The following is a 20000-nucleotide window of genomic DNA, read 5'->3' on the forward strand; positions in this document are numbered from 1 at the left end:
CCACTCCATATTTATGGTGGGCGCACAAATCTCACGGAGATCCGCGAGAACCATGGAGAGCTGCGATACTATGGAGCACCGGAACGCACAAGTAAGCCCAGCGGTTGGAGATTGTGTGGAGACATTTTTTAGCTCAGATGGAACCTGAGGTCTGGCTTGGTGGCTCAGTAGAAGATGTAGTACTTGCAGAGGTTCCGACAGCTAACCCGGACAGTAAGAAAAGCAATCAGGAGTCTGAGCATGTTAAAGAGCTGACTCCTTCACGCAGCTTGGAAGCAACTATACAGAAGCTGCCAACCCCTAACATAAAGAAACTAGAAGCCATGGAACTTACTATTGTGACCTCTGCTTTTGTGAAGCCACTATTGACCACCTCAGGGAATACTGCAGAGAAAACTTCAGGGACTACTCCTACCGGCACAAAAGACTATGCTGCACAACAAGATCCTCTCTTACGGGGCTACCCCCTAGATCTGTGCGAGCGTTTCAAAGAGAAGGCTCCTCTACGCAGCTTGGAACCTCAATCTATATTTTTTATACAAGACCCAGGCCTCTTCTGGCCCACAGACCTAGAGCTTGTTAAAGGATGTGCTGCAGACAACTTCACGGCTCGGGAGAAATGCAGAGTGGGTTAATTTATATTTATCCTTTTGCAGCCAACCTGGGCAGGACAGTAGTCATCTTTATTTACTGCTGATTGAAGGATTTATGTAATTACATTCCGGAGATATGATCGTTTATCTCTATATTTAGAGACTGGTACACATTATTGGGAGTATTATAGCTTGATGTAGGGCAGTTGTCAGCTAGCTGCCAGACACAGAGCATATACACATTTGAAAGAGGAACAGGCACTCAATCTTTTCCCCTAAAGATGCTTTTGGTCCGAGTCCTAGCTACAGTCTGTGGATTTCAGCTATACAAGGACTTCCCTGATCAGTTACAGCCAAAAGCTTTGTTTTAAACTACTCAAGTTACTACTGTCTTCATTCATTTGTGGTTTAAATGTAAATGTGCAACTTCTAACATATGCATGTATGTAAGGACTACCATGAGATTACATATTGTTAGTAGATTTATAGTTATACCAGCTGCCTGCGGCCGGGGCAGCTTTAATTATATTTTCTTATATGTGGCACACCACACGAGAAGTAGTTACAGCGAGAAATCCAACACTGTAGTTGATGTTTAACCATTAAACTAGGCTATATTCTAGTTGGAGATTCATTAGTTACCCCTCATTGTTTTTTATAGTACTGACATATTGGGGTTCCTTGTAGTAGAACCTGTAATAATTTACATACTAGAATTGTTTACTATTGAGTTATTCCCCTATACCCTGAGCTTAGCATAAGACTTATCTAGTTGGCTGTTTATTTGAAGTGTCTCTTTAACATGATCTGTTCAAGAAATTATATCCTCATATTTACCTCTATGAATGATAGCTTTAGGCTTGAGAACTGTAGAGTTAACTTGTTTTAATCGCTACTCCCTTCATACTACTAAGGGTTGCCTCCCTGTACTTAATCACTAATGCCTAAATGTGCATGGGTTGATTAATTTCTACAAGTGTGCCCTGCAGGGTTTGCAGCTTTACAAAAGCTTAACCCAGGTCTTCTGCTTCTCAACAACTTGTTTTTGTTCTGTAATATGTTTGAGCTTCCAATAGCATACTGATCTCAGGTGTGGGCCTCTGCAAGTAAGTATATCAATTTTATTGTTGTGCAATCCACTTATTTCTTCCTAGCATATATTGAGAGCTCCACAGTGTCCCAGGTTCAGTTTACTATTTCTTTCCTGTTTGGATTTCTAGAGCTCCTGTATAAACGTATATGTGCATTTAAAGTTACAAGGGCCCAAAAGGGATCCTATATGTTGTTAATTTGAAAATAGGTTTGCATTTTTTTTTCCCATATGAACCACATAGCTAGCATTACAATACAGGTGGCCCTCGGTTTACGCCGCTTCAATTTACGCCGTTTCAAAATAACAACCTTTTTAGTGACTGCTATTGAAAAGCTTTTGGAAAGCAATGTACTAATTAAAATAGCCAGTAGGTGGAGCTGTCCGCTTGTTTGCAGCAAAGTTATGCAACTTAACAGCCTTTAATTGATCTGTGTACAGAGATCAGACCAGATCTATCAAGCAAAATTTAGCAGGCACTTCCCTATTATCTTCCTGTCCAGCAGCTTGAGGTGAGGGTGTCTAACTGCTTATTAATCACTGCAGATTGAAATGCATAGAATAGGTGCAGACCCAATATTATCTAACATGCTAACAATGCAGAGAACTGATTGCAGAAAAATGCAAGTAAAAAAACGTTTTTGTTCATTAAACTTAGTCTGTTTTGTAATTATTTTATTAGGTGATGTTTAGCAAATGTTTTTGTTCATTAAACTTAGTTTGATGATGATACAATCTATATTATTAGGTTTATAATGCTGTTTAGCATTTAAAGTCTTCATTTCAAAGCTTTAAAAATAATGTATTAGGTGTTATTATGACAATTTTGAGAGGGGCCTGGAACCTAACTCCCTCACTTCCCATTGACTTACATTATAAACTGGGTTTCAATTTACAACGGTTTTGATTTACAACTATTCCTCCTGGAACCTAACCCCGGCGTAAACTGAGGGCTACCTGTACTAGAATAATCTTAGGCTTATAGATTCTTGGTATTTGTATTTATTGACTTGTATCTTTCTATCTATGCCGTATAATATTGCCATTTGTAATGCTGTGTATAAGAATATTATTGTATACTACTATAATTTGCCCTTACGGGTTGAGGGCCTTTGTATGGTTCTATTCTTTTCCTCAATAAAAAAAATTAAAAAAAATAAAAAGTGGTGAGTAATATGTTGGGCTGGCTAGTAGCTTAGGGTTTAAATTTTGAGCCCTGTATTTATATTTTTAATTTTATATGTAGTGCAATAGTACATTAATTGTATGTAGTGACATATAAATTATCTCACAAAAGTGAGTACACCCCTCACATTTTTGTAAATATTTTATTATATCTTTTCATGTGACAACACTGAAGAAATGACACTTTGCTACAATGTAAAGTAGTGAGTGTACAGCCTGTATAACAGTGTACATTTGCTGTCCCCTCAAAATAACCCAACACACAGCCATTAATGTCTAAACCGTTGGCAACAAGTGTGAGTACACCCCTAAGTGGAAATGTCCAAATTGGGCCAAAGTGTCAATATTTTGCGTGGCCACCATTATTTTCCACCACTGCCTTAACCCATTTGCACATGGAGTTCACCAAAGTTTCCCAGGTTGCCGCTGGAGTCCTTTTCCACTCCTACATGACGACATCACAAAGCTGGTAGATGTTAGAGACCTTGCGCTCCCCCACCTTCCGTTCGAGGATGCCCCACAGATGCTCAATAGGGTTTAGGTCTGGAGACATGCTTGGCCAGTCCATCACCTTTACCCTCAGTTTCTTTAGCAAGGCAGTGGTCATCTTGGAGGTGTGTTTGGGGTTGTTAAGTTGGAATACTGCCCTGAGACCCAGTCTCCGAATGGAGGGGATCATGCTCTACTTCAGTAAGTCACAGTACAAGTTTGCATTATACTTCCCTCAATTAACTGTAGCTCTCTAATGCCGGCAGCACTCATGTAGGCCCAGACCACGACACTACCACCACCATGCTTGACTGTAGGCAAGACACAGTTGTCTTTGTACTCCTCACCTGGTGGCCGTCATACATGCTTGACACCATCTGAACCAAATAAGTTTATCTTGGTCTCATCGGACTACAGGACATGGTTCCAGTAACCCATGTTCTTAGTCTGCTTGTCTTCAGCAAACTGTTCGCAGGCTCTCTTGTGCATCATCTTTAGAAGAGGCTTCCTTCTGGGACAAAAGCCAAGCAGACAAATTTGATGAAGTGTACGGCGTATGGTCTGAGCACTGACAGGCTGACCCCCCCACCCCTTCAACCTCTGCAGCAATGCTGGCAGCACTCATACGTCTATTTTCCAAAGACAACCTCTGGATATGACGCTAAGCATATGCACTCAACTTCGACCATGGCGAGCGCTGTTCTGAGCGGAACCTGTCCTGTGAAACCGCTGTATGGTCTTGCCCAACGTTCTGCAGCTCAGTTTCAGGGTCTTGGCAATCTTCTTATAGCTTAGGGCATCTTTATGTAAAGCAACAATTCTTTTTTTCAGATCCTCAGAGAGTTCTTTGCCATGAGGTGCCATGTTGAACTTCCAGTGACCAGTATGAGAGTGTGTGAGGGCAATAACACCAATTTTTTTATTTTTTTTATTTATATCCAACAATGCATACAATCATACATATGCCACATCTTTACGCCTTGCAGGGCGGTGCATTGTATATATGTGCGAAAGGGTGGGTAAGACCCAAACAGATCAATGTTAACATTATGAGAGTTATGCTGAATCTTCAACTTTCAATTACAGGTTTAGTGGTTACCTTTTGTGGGGTAATTGCATACAACATTGGGTTTATTTTTAAAACATAACAAAACTAAACAATAAACCAAAATAAAATGAAAATGTATGCTTACCTGAAAAATGTATTTCTTTTTTGACACGATGAGTCCACGGATCATCTTAATTACTAATGGGATATTCACCTCCTGGTCAGCAGGAGGAGGCAAAGTGCACAATAGCAGAGCTGTTAAATAGCTCCTCCCTTCCCTCCCACTCCAGTCATTCGACCAAAGTTAGGAAGAGAAAAGAAAAGCCAAGGTGCAGAGGTGTCTGAAGTTTACAATAGCCCACAACCTGTTAAAAAGAAAAGGGTGGGCCGTGGACTCATCGTGTCAAAAAAAAGAAATAAATTTATCAGGTAAGCATAAATTTTCTTTTCTTTTTTAAGACACGATGAGTCCACAGATCATCTTAATTACTAATGGGATGCAATACCAAAGCTAGAGTACACAGATGATACGGGAGGGACAAGACAGGGAACCTAAATGGAAGGCACCACTGCTTGAAGAAACTTTCACCCAAAAGGGGCCTCAGCCGAGGCAAAGTATAAAAATTTGTAAAAGTTTGAAAAAGAGAAAAAAAGGGAGGACCAAGTTGCAGTCTTGCAAATCTGTACCACAGAAGCCTCATTATTGAATGCCCATAAGGAAGCAACAGCCCTCACGGAATGAGCCGTAACCCTCTCAGGAGGCTGCTGTCCAGCAGTCTCATATGCAAAACGTATGATACTCTGCAGTCAAAAAGAGAAGTAGCCGTAGCTTTCTGTCCCTTGCGTTTTCCTAAGAAAACCACAAAGAAGACGACTGACGACAGACCTTAGTCGCCTGCAGGTAAAACTTTAAAGAACGGACCATATCCAAACTGTGCAGAAGTATTTCTTTCTGAGAAGAAGGATTGGGACACAGAGAAGGAACAACAATCTCCTGATTAATGTTCCGATCAGAAACAACCTTAGGAAGAAATCCTAATTTGGTACGTAAAACTAGCTTATCTGAATGGAAAATAAGAAAAGGAGACTCATACTGTAATGCCGAGAGTTCTGACACTCTCTGAGCAGAAGAAATAGCAACAAGAAATAAAACTTTCCAAGATAACAACTTATTTGACTGGAACGAGGCTAACTGAGGCCAGGCCAGAAGAACATTGTAGATCGCTCTCAGCTCCAGAATGTTTATAAGAAGAACGGACTCCGACTGAGTCTAAACCCCCTGAGCCCTTAGGGAGCCCCAGACTGCTCCCCACCCTAGAAGGCTGGCGTCTGTTATCACAATCACCAAGATGGTCAACGAAAACAGGTTCCCTGGGAGAGATGATCAAGAGACAACCACCATTGAAGAGAATCCCTTGTCTCCTGCTCCAGTAGATTCGAGAATACAAATCCGCATAATCTCTGTTCCATTTGCCTGAGCATGCTTAACTGCAGAGATCTGAGGTGGAACTGAACAAATGGGAAGATCCATTGCCGCCACTATCAGCCCGATTACCTCCACGCACTGAACCACTAAAGGCCAAGGAGGGGACTGAAGAAATCGACAAGTATCGATAAGCCGTGATTTCCTGACTTCCGTCAGAAAAATTTACATTGATAGGGAATCTATTATAGTTCCCAATACAGTTACTCTTGTATTTGGTACTAAAGAAATCTCTTCCAAATATACCTTCCACCCGTGAGATCTTAGGAAGGATAACCCCAAGTCCGAGTGTAATCTTGCTTGTTCTAATGATGGCGCCTGGACTAGGATATCGTCCAGATTGGACGACCCAGCAATGTCCCTTAACAGAAGCACTGCCAACAGTGATCCCAGAACCTTTGTGAAAATTCTGGGAGCTGTGGCAAGACCAAAAGGGAAGAGCCACAAACTGGTAATATTCTTTCAGAAAGGCAAACATTAGAAACACGTGATGATTCTTGTGAATGGTAACGTGCAGATAAGCGTCCTTTGTTGTCATAAATTGACCCTCTTGGATCAGAGGAAAAATGGAACGAATAGTTTCCATATTGAAGGACGGTACTCTGAAAGAATTTGTTTAGACTCTTGAGATCTAAAATTAGTCCGAGGTTCCCTCATTTTTTGGGGACCACAAACAAATTGGAGTAAAAACCCCGACCCTGTTCCTGTATTGGAGCTGGAAAAATCACTCCCAGGTTGGGAAGGTCTCTTACGCAGCGTAAGAACGCCTTTCTTTGTGACTGGTCTGCAGATAATCTTGAAAGTAGAAACCTGCCTCTGGGAGGAAGACTATTGCTCTAGTTTGCATCCCTGGGACACTATTTCTTTTTCTCAGGGATCCTGAACATTTCTAACCCAAACCTGAGCAAAGAAGGAATTCTGCCCCCTACAAGATCCCCTCATGCTGTTTTGGATTGTTTCCCTTTTATTCCAATATTGATTGGGTCTCTATACAGGTGAAGACTGTTTCTGATTGGAGGCAACAGTGGAAGAATTTCCCTTGAAATTTCGAAAGGAACGAAAATTGCTCTGTCGTCCTTTTTGTTTGTTCCCCTTATCTTGAATGAGAAGATAACCCTTAGCATGATATCAGAGGTTCTCCGACAGGCCAGGTCCAAACAAGATCTTCCCCTTTTAAGGGATCGTCAAAAAAATTATACTAAGATGAGGCATCCGCAGACCAAGACCTTTCTGTAACGCTCTGCGGCCATATGACAAAGCCTGAAATCTCAGCTCCCAGCCTAAAAACCTGAAGGGGAGCATGTGAAAATAAAAGAGTTGGATAGTTGAATCGCCCTTATCCTATCCTGGAATTCCTCGAGAGGAGCATCTGTCCGAATACAATCAGACAGCGCATCAACCAATACGCCGCCGCACTGGTAAGAGAGCAATACAAACCGTAGGTAAGTTTAACCCCTGCCGGACACACATTCTTTGAAAGGATCTGATCTGCTCTATTTGGAGGAAAGGGGGAACCCCCTATCCAATCATTGTAGCCCTATTTGGTACAAACAAAGCTTCTACCAAAAAAGGACACGTCAAATTGTTTATATAGCTTAATGGACTTATTAGGATTGACCAACATCCAGGGTAGCACAAACCTCCTTAAGTAGCAAACAGAGGAGTACAAGCTTAAACTGAAAGAAAACAACCTCAGTACTAAAACAAAGGAATTACCCAGACAGAGTCTGAGATTTCCTCCTTATATACTACCGAAGTATCTTCCTCTACAGGCCTCTGGAAGAAAATTCAGAATAGCTACTACAGTATCAGCAAAATTAACTGATTAAATACATTTTCTCAATTGTTTTCCCTACAGCATGAGAAAAACAAACAATGCAACAGATATCGCTTCAATGATATTAGGAGGCGATGTCTTGCAAAGTAACTCCCTGTGGAATTTATGAGAAAGTGCAGGGCATGTGTGGACTATATAAAAAAAAAAAAAAAAAAAAAAAAAAAAAAAATTTTATATATCCCTATAGAAAAATCTCTCACAACAAAGAATAGAGAAAAGGATTGGTGGCACCACATTTTCATGCTGTCTTTGAGTGTTCAAATAATGAGACACTATGTAGGGTTCCTGGGACCAATCTGACTCACATATAGGTGATTATCAAATAAAAAGCTAACACAGAAAAAAAACGTTACTGTCTCTTTAATTTTTTTTAAAAATGTAACATTTTTATGCACCCTACTGTGAATGCGCAACAACCTTGGCACCATACAAAAACTCCGCCCATCGTGGGCTTTATCAAAGCCATCTCCCGGTCACCATTAATGTTTAACAAGAGAAAGCGCCGGAAAACAACAACTGAACAGACCGCTCAAACCTCAAAGCACGTAGATCAGACACACAGTCCAAACGAGTAACCACCTCACACTAAGCCCGCAACACTAGTCCATATCAACATGCAATGTACTGGGCAGCTGCCAGTTCCAGACATGCAGCCTACACGCGGAACCACCACACATTGAGCCTGCAGTATTAGCCCACAGCAACACGCAATGTATTGGGAAGATGTCAGTCCCAGACCACCCCACATTGAGCCTGCAGCACTATGTATTGTGTAGCAGTTAACCTCACACTGAGCTTGCAGTAATATGTATATCAATATGCAATGTCCCGGTCGGCTATTAAATCAACCGCCGGGAGGAAAGCTAATGCATCACATACAGCCCCATTCATTCAACTGTCCAAGGTATCCCCTAAAACGCCTAGGAGAAAAACTCTGTAACCCTTAATAAAGAGCCCAAATTTAATGAGGTCTAAATAAAAAAATAAGGTGTCTAGCCTTTTTCTGAGTTTACTTCTACTCCCCAGAAATAAAGTCAGCACTTACCTTATTTTCTGCCTGACAGCAAGGCAGTTCCAGGTTTAAGAGGTCCTCTCCCTCCCATGGGCCTGTAATATAACGAAAGTCCTGAGTAAATCCCTCAGATTTTCTTGGTAAGGGCAGCATCTGAATATGGGAGGCGCAGTGAGAATTATGTCCCACAAGTTCCCATTGCTCTAAAGCCACCAAAAGCTCTACTGTAGAGACTGATATGAACTACGGCTACACCCTAGGACAAAGCAGCACACTCTGGCACTACTTTAAAAATAATAAACTCTTGATTGAAGAATCTAATCTAACACCTCACTTTACCTCTTCCTATCACTAATGTAGGCAAAGAGAATGACTGGGGTGGGAGGGAAGGGAGGAGCTATTTAACAGCTCTGCTGTGGTGCTCTTTGCCTCCTCCTGCTGACCAGGAGGTGAATATCCCATTAGTAATTAAGATGATCCCAGGACTCATCGTGTCTTAAAAAAGAAATAAAGCAAAACCAAACCAGTACTTTCTCCCACTAAGAACATGGATATATATTGCACCCCGTGAAACGAGTGGGTAGTATATCCTCATATTTAGAGTTTCAGGGTCGTAATGAATGATAATATTGCGCGAGTTTTAGTCGACCTGAAATACACTGTGGCCTATTAACAAAAAATACTGATGCCCTGTCAAACAAAGTTTTGCATTGGAAATAAATTTAAAACATAACGCAGGCAAATTCACATTAGTTAATAACAGTGTCTCAAGCTCTGAAATATACCCCTGATGCAGGCATGTAATGAAAATAGCACATTGCAAGAGTAGTACATTAGCCCGCAATTACAATGATCCAGCGATCTGTCAGTCTATACCCCTAGCTCTGCAATCGTATTCCAAGAGTCTCTGATTTGACAGCCCCTCTGTTTCTCCAGGAAGCCCGCAGTGCCCCAAACAGCTGCCAGATCCGCTGGTCTGTTCAGTGTGTATGTGCACGCCATAGCAGAAAGTCTCGTAGCAGCCATTGGCAAGTACAGGGCAGATCTTTCCCTCATGTGTTTAGAATTTGCGGTCATCCAGAGCCCTGGCTGCATGAAGGGCCGGGCCTTTATCTGTATAAGTAGGCATAAGAAGGCGGCATGTTGTGGAGCTTCTATAGTGTAGGCCCTCCCAGAGAATTCTGAATTACAGTAAGTAGCCCCAGTAGACACGGACCATATCCAAGGAGTGCAGGGTAGAGCTCCCCATTGGGGGGGTCAGGCTGTGTGTCGTCCGACCACATGGCATCACATACAGAGTCGTGCTCTGACTGTTGTTGATAGCACGGATCATTATTAGATATCGTAATGGTAGTTACTGGTAGCGGTGCTTCATTCTTACTTGTGGGGCAGGACCCCCCAGTTGCCTGAACCACTGCGTGCAAACTTTCGTAGCTAAGGAATAAGCTCTCAAAGGACAGGCATAAAGGCCAAGGCTATCTGTGTAGCAATGTCCCTTTCCAACTCCATTGCGCAGTAATCCCTTACGAATTATAACTTGAGAAAATTGCCTTCCGGGGAAGAAGAGATGAGAATGCTTCTATCCGCCAAAGTTTCCCAGACAGCTTGTCTGTCAAGGGAGATGCAGATGGCATAGAAGAATGGCAAAATTGTCTGGATTAGAAAAGAATTTCTACAGAGCCAAAGAGGCTCGCAGCCATCTTCTAGAGCCGCCCATCGGAAGTCCGCGAAAAAACGAAATTTAACACACCTGCTCCCCATTCACACCTGGGACCTTGTAACACTAACGAGTCACATGACACTGGGGAGGGAAAATGGCTAATTAGGCTCAATTTGGACATTTCCACTTAGGGCTGCACTCACTTTTTTTGCCAACGGTTTAGAAATTAATGGCTGTGTGTTGGGTTATTTTGAGGGGACAGCAAATTTACACTGTTATAAAGGCTGTACACTCAGTACTTTACATTGTAGCAAAGTGTAATTTCTTCAGTGTTGATGAAGATATAATAAAACATTTATAAAAATGTGAGGGGTGTACTCACTTTTGTGAGATACTGTATATATTTTAGTAGTACATAAAGTGTATACAGTGTGCATATATAATAATAACAATAATTATTATTATTATTATATAGAAAGCAACATTGACAATATCCGAGTCATATTGCATAAAGCACTCTGTGACAAGGACAGAGAGCCAAGGGAAGTTTTCTAATACAGTTAATATATATCAACGATTACATAAAAACAAATGTATAAGCGCATGCACCATGTCAATGTGCACATGTATACTGACTGCACCAGAAATCCATTTAGTCAATTCTGTAGATACTGTGGGGCCCATTTATCAAAGGGCTTGCGGACCTGATCCGACACTGCGGATCAGGTCCGCAAGACCTCGCTAAATGCGGAGAGCAATACGCTCTCCGCATTTAACATTGCACCAGCAGCTCACAGCAGGGAGGTGTCAATCAACCCGATCGTATTGGTTGATTTCCGGCGATTCCTGTCCGCCTGCTCAGAGCAGGCGGACAGGGTTATGAAGCAGCGGTCTTTAGACCGCTGCTTCATAACTTGTTTCTGGCGAGTCTGAAGACTCGCCAGAAACACGGCCCTTCAAGCTCCGTACGGAGCTTGATAAATGGGCCTGAATGTCACTATCATGATGAAAAACATACATCAGGGTTACAACCAAAAACAGCAGCATAACTGTCTGACAACTACATGACCATCTGTCAGTAAGAGAGAGCTTCCCCAGCCTGCCTACCTGCCAGTACCTTCCTAGAACTAGCTCCCAGCCACCAACAGCCCCAATACACACTCTGTCAAGTGCCCCTAGTGAGAGTGGCCGTACAGTACTTACCGTGCTGCTTCCAGCCTCCTGTTGCTCAGCCTGCACCCTTGGCCTCTTTGCTCCAGAAGAATCGGCTGCCCCATTGGTAGGCAGTTGTAGGGCCTGTTCTAGTTCCCTTTTGGGGACCCTGATATTGTAGCTCATCAGATGCCCGCTTGTCTTCACCGCATCTGCCATAATCATCACACCTGCCTCACACAACCTGCTGGCAAAAAGCGGAAACCCTTCAAACCTCTGCCCAAAAAATACCAACTTCCCAAGTTACAAAATCACCAGCAAACACCAGCAGTTTATCTCATGCTCTCCTGGAGGTTTCGGTCAGATTTCTGTTTTGGGCAGTTTTTCTATCACACGTTATTGGTTTTGTAGTTATCAAAACTGTAAATTTGTGTCTGCAGAAATAACCTGCCCCTTCTTCTTAGCAAAGTGTTTTAAAATAAACGTACAGAGATGAGAAATAGACCTTAAAGGGACATAATTGTGAAAGATAACAATTGGGTTTCAGATATAGCATACATTTCTCAGATTTACTTCTATTATCAAATTTGCTTCATTCTCTTAGTATCCTATGTTGAAGGACAGCAATGCTTTACTGGGGCCTAGCTCAACAAATTGGTGCACCGATAATCAAAGCATCGACAGACCAACAAGAAACTGCCTTTCAGGCCTAATCGGGCGAGCAGTCCGTCAGTTTAACGATATATTGTAAAAAAGGGACCCGCAAAGTGCCAATGAAATGTGTCTCCCATAGGAAATAATAGTAATCGCAGTTTCTCTAAAAGTCTGCAGACATCACCACTTGTCGATAGTTTCAGTGGTCGAGGGAGGGGGGGCGTTGTTGACGTGTTCCTGCACAGCACAGACAGTGCACTCACTGAAACCAAACACGGTTTGTGTATACCATTCATATAATGCCTGTGTGACCTAACTAGCTACACCTACACTAACCGCCTCACACTGTTAAGTCTCACCACTAAGATTGGAATATAACGCACTGCTGGCAATGTATTCCCAATCAAAGTGCAGGTTACTCCCCCTAGAACGCCCACAGAATGCCTAGATCTATGTTATATTTTAGCTATACTCCCCCTGGATTGCCCAGCCAACTCCCTAATACTGACTACACCTACATCATGTCTTCTCTATACTCCCCATGGATCGCCCAGCTAACTCCCTCATACCGACTACACCTACGTCATGTCTTCCCTATACTCCCCCTGGATCGCCCAGCTAACTCCCTAATACCGACTACACCTACATCACGTCTTCTCTACACTCCTCCTGGATCGCCCAGCTAACTCCCTAACACCGACTACACCTACGTCATGTCTTCTCTATATTCCCCCTGGATAGCCCAGCTAACTCCCTAATACCGACTACACCTACGTCACGTCTTCTCTACACTCCTCCTGGATCGCCCAGCTAACTCCCTAACACCGACTACACCTACGTCATGTCTTCCCTATATTCCCCCTGGATCGCCCAGCTAACTCCCTAATACCGACTACACCTACGTCACTTCTTCTCTACACTCCTCCTGGATCGCCCAGCTAACTCCCTAACACCGACTACACCTACGTCATGTCTTCCCTATATTCCCCCTGGATCGCCCAGCTAACTCCCTCATACCGACTACACCTACGTCATGTCTTCCCTATACTCCCCCTGGAACACCCAGCTAACTCCCTAATACCAACTACACCTACGTCATGTCTTCTCTATACTCCCCCTGGATCGCCCAGCTAACTCCCTAATACCGACTACACCTACATCATGTCTTCTCTATACTCCCCCTGGAACACACAGCTAACTTACTAATACCGACTACACCTACGTCATGTCTTCTCTATACTCCCCCTGGAACACCCAGCTAACTCCCTAATCCCGGCATCACCTACGTCATGTCTTCTCTATAATCCCCCTGGGACACCCAGCTAACTCCCTAATACCAACTACACCTATGTCATGTCTTCTCTATAATCCCCCTGGGACACCCAGCTAACTCCCTAATACCAACTACACCTACGTCATGTCTTCTCTATACTCCCCCTGAAACACCCAGTTAACTCCCTAATACCGACTACGTCATGTCTTCTCTATAATGCCCCTGGGACACCCAGCTAACTCCCTAATACCAACTACACCTATGTCATGTCTTCTCTAAACTGCCCCTGGAACACCCAGTTAACTCCCTAATACCGACTACACCTACATCATGTCTTCTCTATACTCCCCCTGGATTGCCCAGCTAACTCCCTAATACCGACTACATCATGTCTTCTCTATACTCCCCCTGGATCGCCCAGCTACCTCCCTAACACCGCCTACACCTATGTCATGTCTTCTCTATAATATATAAAGGCTTTAATGAGGATACTATTGTGTTTTCAACAGAATTCTCGCTTCAATACCGAGAGGTCTGTGAGATCATAAGAAGGAACTTAACATTTTTGACGGGTGATGAGCTACTTTCCCCCTTTATTGATCATGTTAAATGTGTTTCCAGAATGGCACCCACTTTGGGGAGCAAGTTGGCACCCAGCTTAGTTTTAAGCAAACAGAATTGTAATAAAGGGTGGCTCAACAAAAAGGGTACTTTCCAATGTCTCTCACGTAATTGTTGTACATGTGAGGTCATCTCAAGGGGTGACACTTTTAGAAGCTCCAATAGTGGAGTGGAATACAATATTAATCACTATGCTAATTGTGGCACCTCATTTGTAGTTTACCTTTAAGAGTGCAATCTTTGCTTTGCCCATTATGTAGGCAAAACCTCACGTAGTTTAAGGTCAAGAGTTGTTGAACACTGAAGAGATGTCAAAAATTATGTCAAGGACTCTAGCACAGCCAGACATTTACACATTTAGCTAATTTCAACTTTAAAGTAATAGACAGACACAAAATGCCACCTAGAGGAGGCAACAGATATAAGGTTTTGACTAAAAAAGAACTGCATTGGATTTTTTTATAAAATACAAGAGAGCCAAAGGGTTTAAACAAGGAATGGGACATCAGTCTCTTTGTGGATTAGGTGACCTTCCGTTGATTAATAGCTACACTGTATTGACTTTCCTATTTTATGTAACAGGCTCTGTGACTTTGTACACTACACATAGGGAATACACCATTTATGGGTCTTTACATTTTTAGGTAAAAATCTTATTGTTTTAGTCTCATAACAGAGTGCCCCTGTGTAATATGTTCTTATAACGTTTAACTTGTTCTTTTGTCCTTACATTGCGGTGCTGAACAGTTTGTTTTGAAATAGATGTTATCATGGAATCTGGCTCATAACCGCTTCGGTATGGGAATTTATTAGCACGTGGTGTTTGTGTCAGATGTATTCAAATTAATTTTGTTTAAAATTCCATTTCTACATTGCCATGGCTTTAAGCGTTGTTGCTCTGTCTATGTAGATTGATCTCGTATAGTCAAGGATCTTATTTGATGTTTAAACGTCTATTGGGAATTAAATAACAATAACGGTTTCTGTTGACACTTTTGCTCAAACTAAGTTTGCCCATTTATATATGTATATGCCATCCTTTTTTTTTTTTTTATAGGGTAATCTTTTCTACCTTTGATTATTTTTAAACCTCACTATGTTTTGTCCCTTCACTTACCTGGTCCAGTATGGCGATTGGCTCCTTGTTGAAGGTGTCTGATTGGCTGTACTGGGTATATAGGTTCTGTTGGTAGACTTACCTGTCAACCTATGACTAAGTGCTGCACGGCACGAAACGCGTAAGGACACACCCCCTTCCCCTCTTACCTGTGAGTTTGTATGTATTTCTATACAGCGCTGTAATAAAAATTGCCTGTTTTACTGGAATCCTGGAGTGCTGCCTACTTCTTTGTTTTGCTTCTCTATGCTCCCCCTGGAACACCCAGCTAACTCCCACACACCCTGCTTCTCCGGATTTCTCAACATTGCATCAGATCCTTTTTGAATATATTGCCGCATTACAGCGCTTCTAATCATTGGGGCCTGGGTGAGAAAGTGACAAGCAGCTAGCTCACAGTAGTGCATTGCGTCTGAGCCTATCTATGTATGCTTTTCAACAATGGATACCAAGAGAACAAAGCAAATTAGATAAGAGAAGTAAATTGGAAAATTGCATGTTCTTTCTGAACTATTATCTCATGCTCTTTCTGAGTCTATTATTTACTTTACTGTCCCTTGAATTTCATTGCTCCCCTACAAATCTATGTACACAGACACAACCCATACTAAGTTTCAAGAAGCTCACTGAATAGAAGATTGTTTGGTGTGGAAAAGATCTGCACAAGGACCTAAATGTGAGGAGGGAGGGGCAAGCAGTAAAAATGAAATATTGTGTTTTTGTTTTAGTTAAAAGGGACATAAAACAAGTTGAGTTATAGACAAAATATAATATGTACATGAATTACTTTACCTGCAAATGTATACTGCAGTGCCTCGCCATTAAACCTTTCTTTTAAGTTTCTGAATTGTACAGCTCTAACTCCCGCCACACAATTCCTTTTATGGCTGTATCTATATCTATTGTAGTTTTGGTAAAATGCAAAAGTGCACAGGGATTATGTGCTGGAGCTGCCTAGAAGCTGTGAACTCAGTTGAAATACAATGCCTGTGTCTAAACACTGATAAGGGGGGTGGAGCACGGTGCTCCAGACAGCATGGCTATTTTAAGTATTTTTGCCTATTTTTGAAAATTATTTTAAAATACTTCCCAACAATTTTTAAACATTTTTTTTATGCAAACTATTTGTACTTAATTAGCCCTTTTAGGATATGCACAGATCTCAACCTGTTTTATGGCACTTTAAATAAAACTATTTACATTGTTATTATTAAGGTAATCAATTTCCTCCTTCAAATAAAGTACAGCTTAAAACTCAAATATGAATGAATAACCTGGAGATAAATCTGGAGATAGTTCACCTCCCAATAATTTCATTCATTTCAATAGCGCTGCTATTGGCGCTCTACAAATAACTAATAATAATAATAATTATCTATCTGTGCAAATCTAATGATATATAACCAAATCAGTAATGCTCTGATATAACTGGAAAATAATCTTAAAAGTTATTCTAAAAGTGAAAACCACGATTTAAATTTAAAATCTGTTTTATTGACCGATGATTTCAACCAAATCCACTCCGATTATAATTTTTAATTAATTAAAATGGCATAGAAATGATACACTACTAATTACACAACCAATATGGGTTAGTGTCTGGGCAGTTAGATATTTATAGGGGGATAGTTCAGGGCAGGTAGATATTTATAGGGGGCTAGTGCAGGGCAGGTAAATATCTATATGGGGCTAGTACCTGGGCAGGTAGATATCTATATGGGGCTAGTACCTGGGCAGGTAGATATTTATAGGGGGCTAGTGCCTGGGCAGGTAGATATTTATAGGGGGCTAGTGCAGGGCAGGTAGATATCTATATGGGGCTAGTACCTGGGCAGGTAGATATCTATATGGGGCTAGTACCTGGGCAGGTAGATATTTATAGGGGGCTAGTGCCTGGGCAGGTAGATATTTATAGGGGGCTAGTGCCTGGGCAGGTAGATATTTATAGGGGGCTAGTGCCTGGGCAGGTAGATATTTATAGGGGGCTAGTGCCTGGGCAGGTAGATATTTATAGGGGGCTAGTGCCTGGGCAGGTAGATATTTATAGGGGGCTAGTGCCTGGGCAGGTAGATATGTATAAGGGGCTAGTGCCGGGCAGGTAGATATGTATAAGGGGCTAGTGCAGGGCAGGTAGATATTTATAGGGGGCTAGTGCAGGGCAGGTAGATATTTATAAGGGGCTAGTGCAGGGCAGGTAGATATTTATAAGGGGCTAGTGCAGGGCAGGTAGATATTTATAAGGGGCTAGTGCAGGGCAGGTAGATATTTATAAGGGCCTAGTGCAGGGCAGGTAGATATTTATAAGGGCCTAGTGCAGGGCAGGTAGATATTTATAGGGGGCTAGTGCAGGGCAGGTAGATATTTATAGGGGGCTAATGCCTGGGCAGTTAGATATTTATAGGGGGCTAGTGCAGGACAGGTAGATATTTATAGGGGGCTAATGCAGGGCAGGTAGATATTTATAGGGGGCTAGTGCCTGGGCAGTTAGATATTTATAGGGGGCTAGTGCAGGGCAATTAGATATTTATAGGGGGATAGTGCAGGGCAGGTAGATATTTATAAGGGGCTAGTGCAGGGCAGGTAGATATTTATAGGGGGCTAGTGCCTGGGCAGGTAGATATTTATAGGGGACTAGTGCAGGGCAGGTAGATATTTATAGGGGGCTAGGGCCTGGGCAGGTAGATATTTATAGGGGGCTAGTGCCTGGGCAGGTAGATATTCATAGGGGGCGAGTGCCTGGGCAGGTAGATATTCATAGGGGGCTAGTGCGGGGCAGGTAGGTATTTATAGGGGGCTAGTGCATGGCAGGTAGATATTTATAGGGAGCTAGTGCAGGGCAATTAGATATTTATAGGGGGATAGTGCAGGGCAATTAGATATTTATAGGGGGATAGTGCAGGGCAATTAGATATTTATAGGGGGCTAGTGCAGGGCAGGTAGATATTTATAGGGGGCTAGTGCCTGGGCAGTTAGATATTTATAGGGGGCTAGTGCAGGGCAGTTAGATATTTATAGGGGGATAGTGCAGGGCAGTTAGATATTTATAGGGGGCTAGTGCCTGGGCAGGTAGATATTTATAGGGGGCTAGTGCCTGGGCAGGTAGATATTTATAGGGGGCTAGTGCCTGGGCAGGTAGATATTTATAGGGGGCTAGTGCCTGGGCAGGTAGATATTTATAGGGGGCTAGTGCCTGGGCAGGTAGATATTTATAGAGGGCTAGTGCAGGGCAGGTAGATATTTATAGGAGGCTAGTGCCTGGGCAGGTAGATATTTATAGGGGGCTAGTGCAGGGCAGGTAGATATTTATAGGGGGCTAGTGCAGGGCAGGTAGATATTTATAGAGGGCTAGTGCCTGGGCATGTAGATATTTATAGGGGGCTAGGGCAGGTAGATATTTATAGGGGGCTAGTGCCTGGGCAGGTAGATATTTATAGGGGACTAGTGCAGGGCAGGTAGATATTTATAGGGGGCTAGTGCCTGGGCAGGTAGATATTTATAGGGGGCTAGTGCAGGGCAGGTAGATATTTATAGGGGGCTAATGCCTGGGCAGTTAGATATTTATAGGGGGCTAGTGCAGGGCAATTAGATATTTATAGGGGGATAGTGCAGGGCAATTAGATATTTATAGGGGGATAGTGCAGGGCAATTAGATATTTATAGGGGGATAGTGCAGGGCAATTAGATATTTATAGGGGGATAGTGCAGGGCAGGTAGATATTTATAGGGGGCTAGTGCCTGGGCAGGTAGATATTCATATGGGGGCTAGTGCCTGGGCAGGTAGATATTCATAGGGGGCTAGTGCCTGGGCAGGTAGGTATTTATAGGGGGCTAGTGCCTGGGCAGTTAGATATTTATAGGGGCTAGTGCAGGGCAGGTAGATATTTATAGGGGGCTAGTGCAGGGCAATTAGATATTTATAGGGGGCTAGTGCCTGGGCAGGTAGATATTTATAGGGGGCTAATGCAGGGCAGGTAGATATTTATAGGGGGCTAATGCAGGGCAGGTAGATATTTATAGGGGGCTAGTGCAGGGCAGGTAGATATTTATAGGGGGCTAGTGCAGGGCAGGTAGATATTTATAGGGGGCTAGTGCCTGGGCAGTTAGATATTTATAGGGGGCTAGTGCCTGGGCAGTTAGATATTTATAGGGGGCTAGTGAAGGGTAGTTAGATATTTATAGGGGGCTAGTGCAGGGCAATTAGATATTTATAGGGGGATAGTGCAGGGCAATTAGATATTTATAGGGGGATAGTGCAGGGCAGGTAGTTATTTATAGGGGGCTAGGGCAGGTAGATGTTTATAGGGGGCTAGTGCAGAGCAGTTAGATATTTATAGGGGGCTAGTGCAGGGCACATAGGAAAAACACAAACTACCAGCACTAACCTGCAGCGTCTACCGGTGAAGGCGGTAAGTGCACAGAAACCCCCCGCAACTACAATTGTCAGCTGGACCAAGCGACAAGTAGCGGCACAAGTCTCTCCACTGACCGTGAGCGCGCAAAGCAAGGGCGAGGACGCGCAGGGGAGTACTGGGAAAGCGCCAGGCAGCTGAGAAGATCGCGCATAAAAAGGGGCGTGGCTCGTCTGTAGTGGGATGCGCGTGACACAGACACGAGAAACCGCTTTTTACCTCAGAATTATACTTTTATTACATCTTATTTACCCTAATAACCCTCACCCTATAACCCTCACCCTATATCACTTATTAACCCCCTAACCCTCACCCTATATCCCTTATTTATCCTCTAACCCTCACCCTATAGCCCTTATTTACCCTCTAAACCTCAC

The 20000-nt window shown here is 42.8% G+C and overlaps 1 protein-coding gene across 9 annotated transcripts in view; it reads right to left on the minus strand.

Moving 5' to 3' along the window:
* RBFOX2 (RNA binding fox-1 homolog 2) overlaps positions 1 to 19713 on the minus strand; it is a 554363-nt gene extending 534650 nt beyond the window's left edge. For 8 of the 9 annotated variants that reach the window (XM_053721363.1, XM_053721364.1, XM_053721368.1 and 5 more), the window contains exons 1-2: positions 19597 to 19687; positions 11601 to 11793 (exon numbers count right to left, since the gene is read on the minus strand). In XM_053721363.1, coding sequence (XP_053577338.1) covers positions 11601 to 11774 — 174 coding nt within the window. In that variant the 5' untranslated portion in view covers positions 11775 to 11793; positions 19597 to 19687. Of the gene's footprint in view, positions 1 to 11600; positions 11797 to 19596 lie in introns of all 9 variants that reach the window. The other variant, XM_053721361.1, reaches the window with a different exon arrangement.
* Between the last annotated feature and the right edge of the window lie 287 nt (positions 19714 to 20000).

The sequence above is a fragment of the Bombina bombina genome, chromosome 7 (genome assembly GCF_027579735.1).
Source record: "Bombina bombina isolate aBomBom1 chromosome 7, aBomBom1.pri, whole genome shotgun sequence".
Lineage (NCBI taxonomy): Eukaryota > Metazoa > Chordata > Amphibia > Anura > Bombinatoridae > Bombina > Bombina bombina.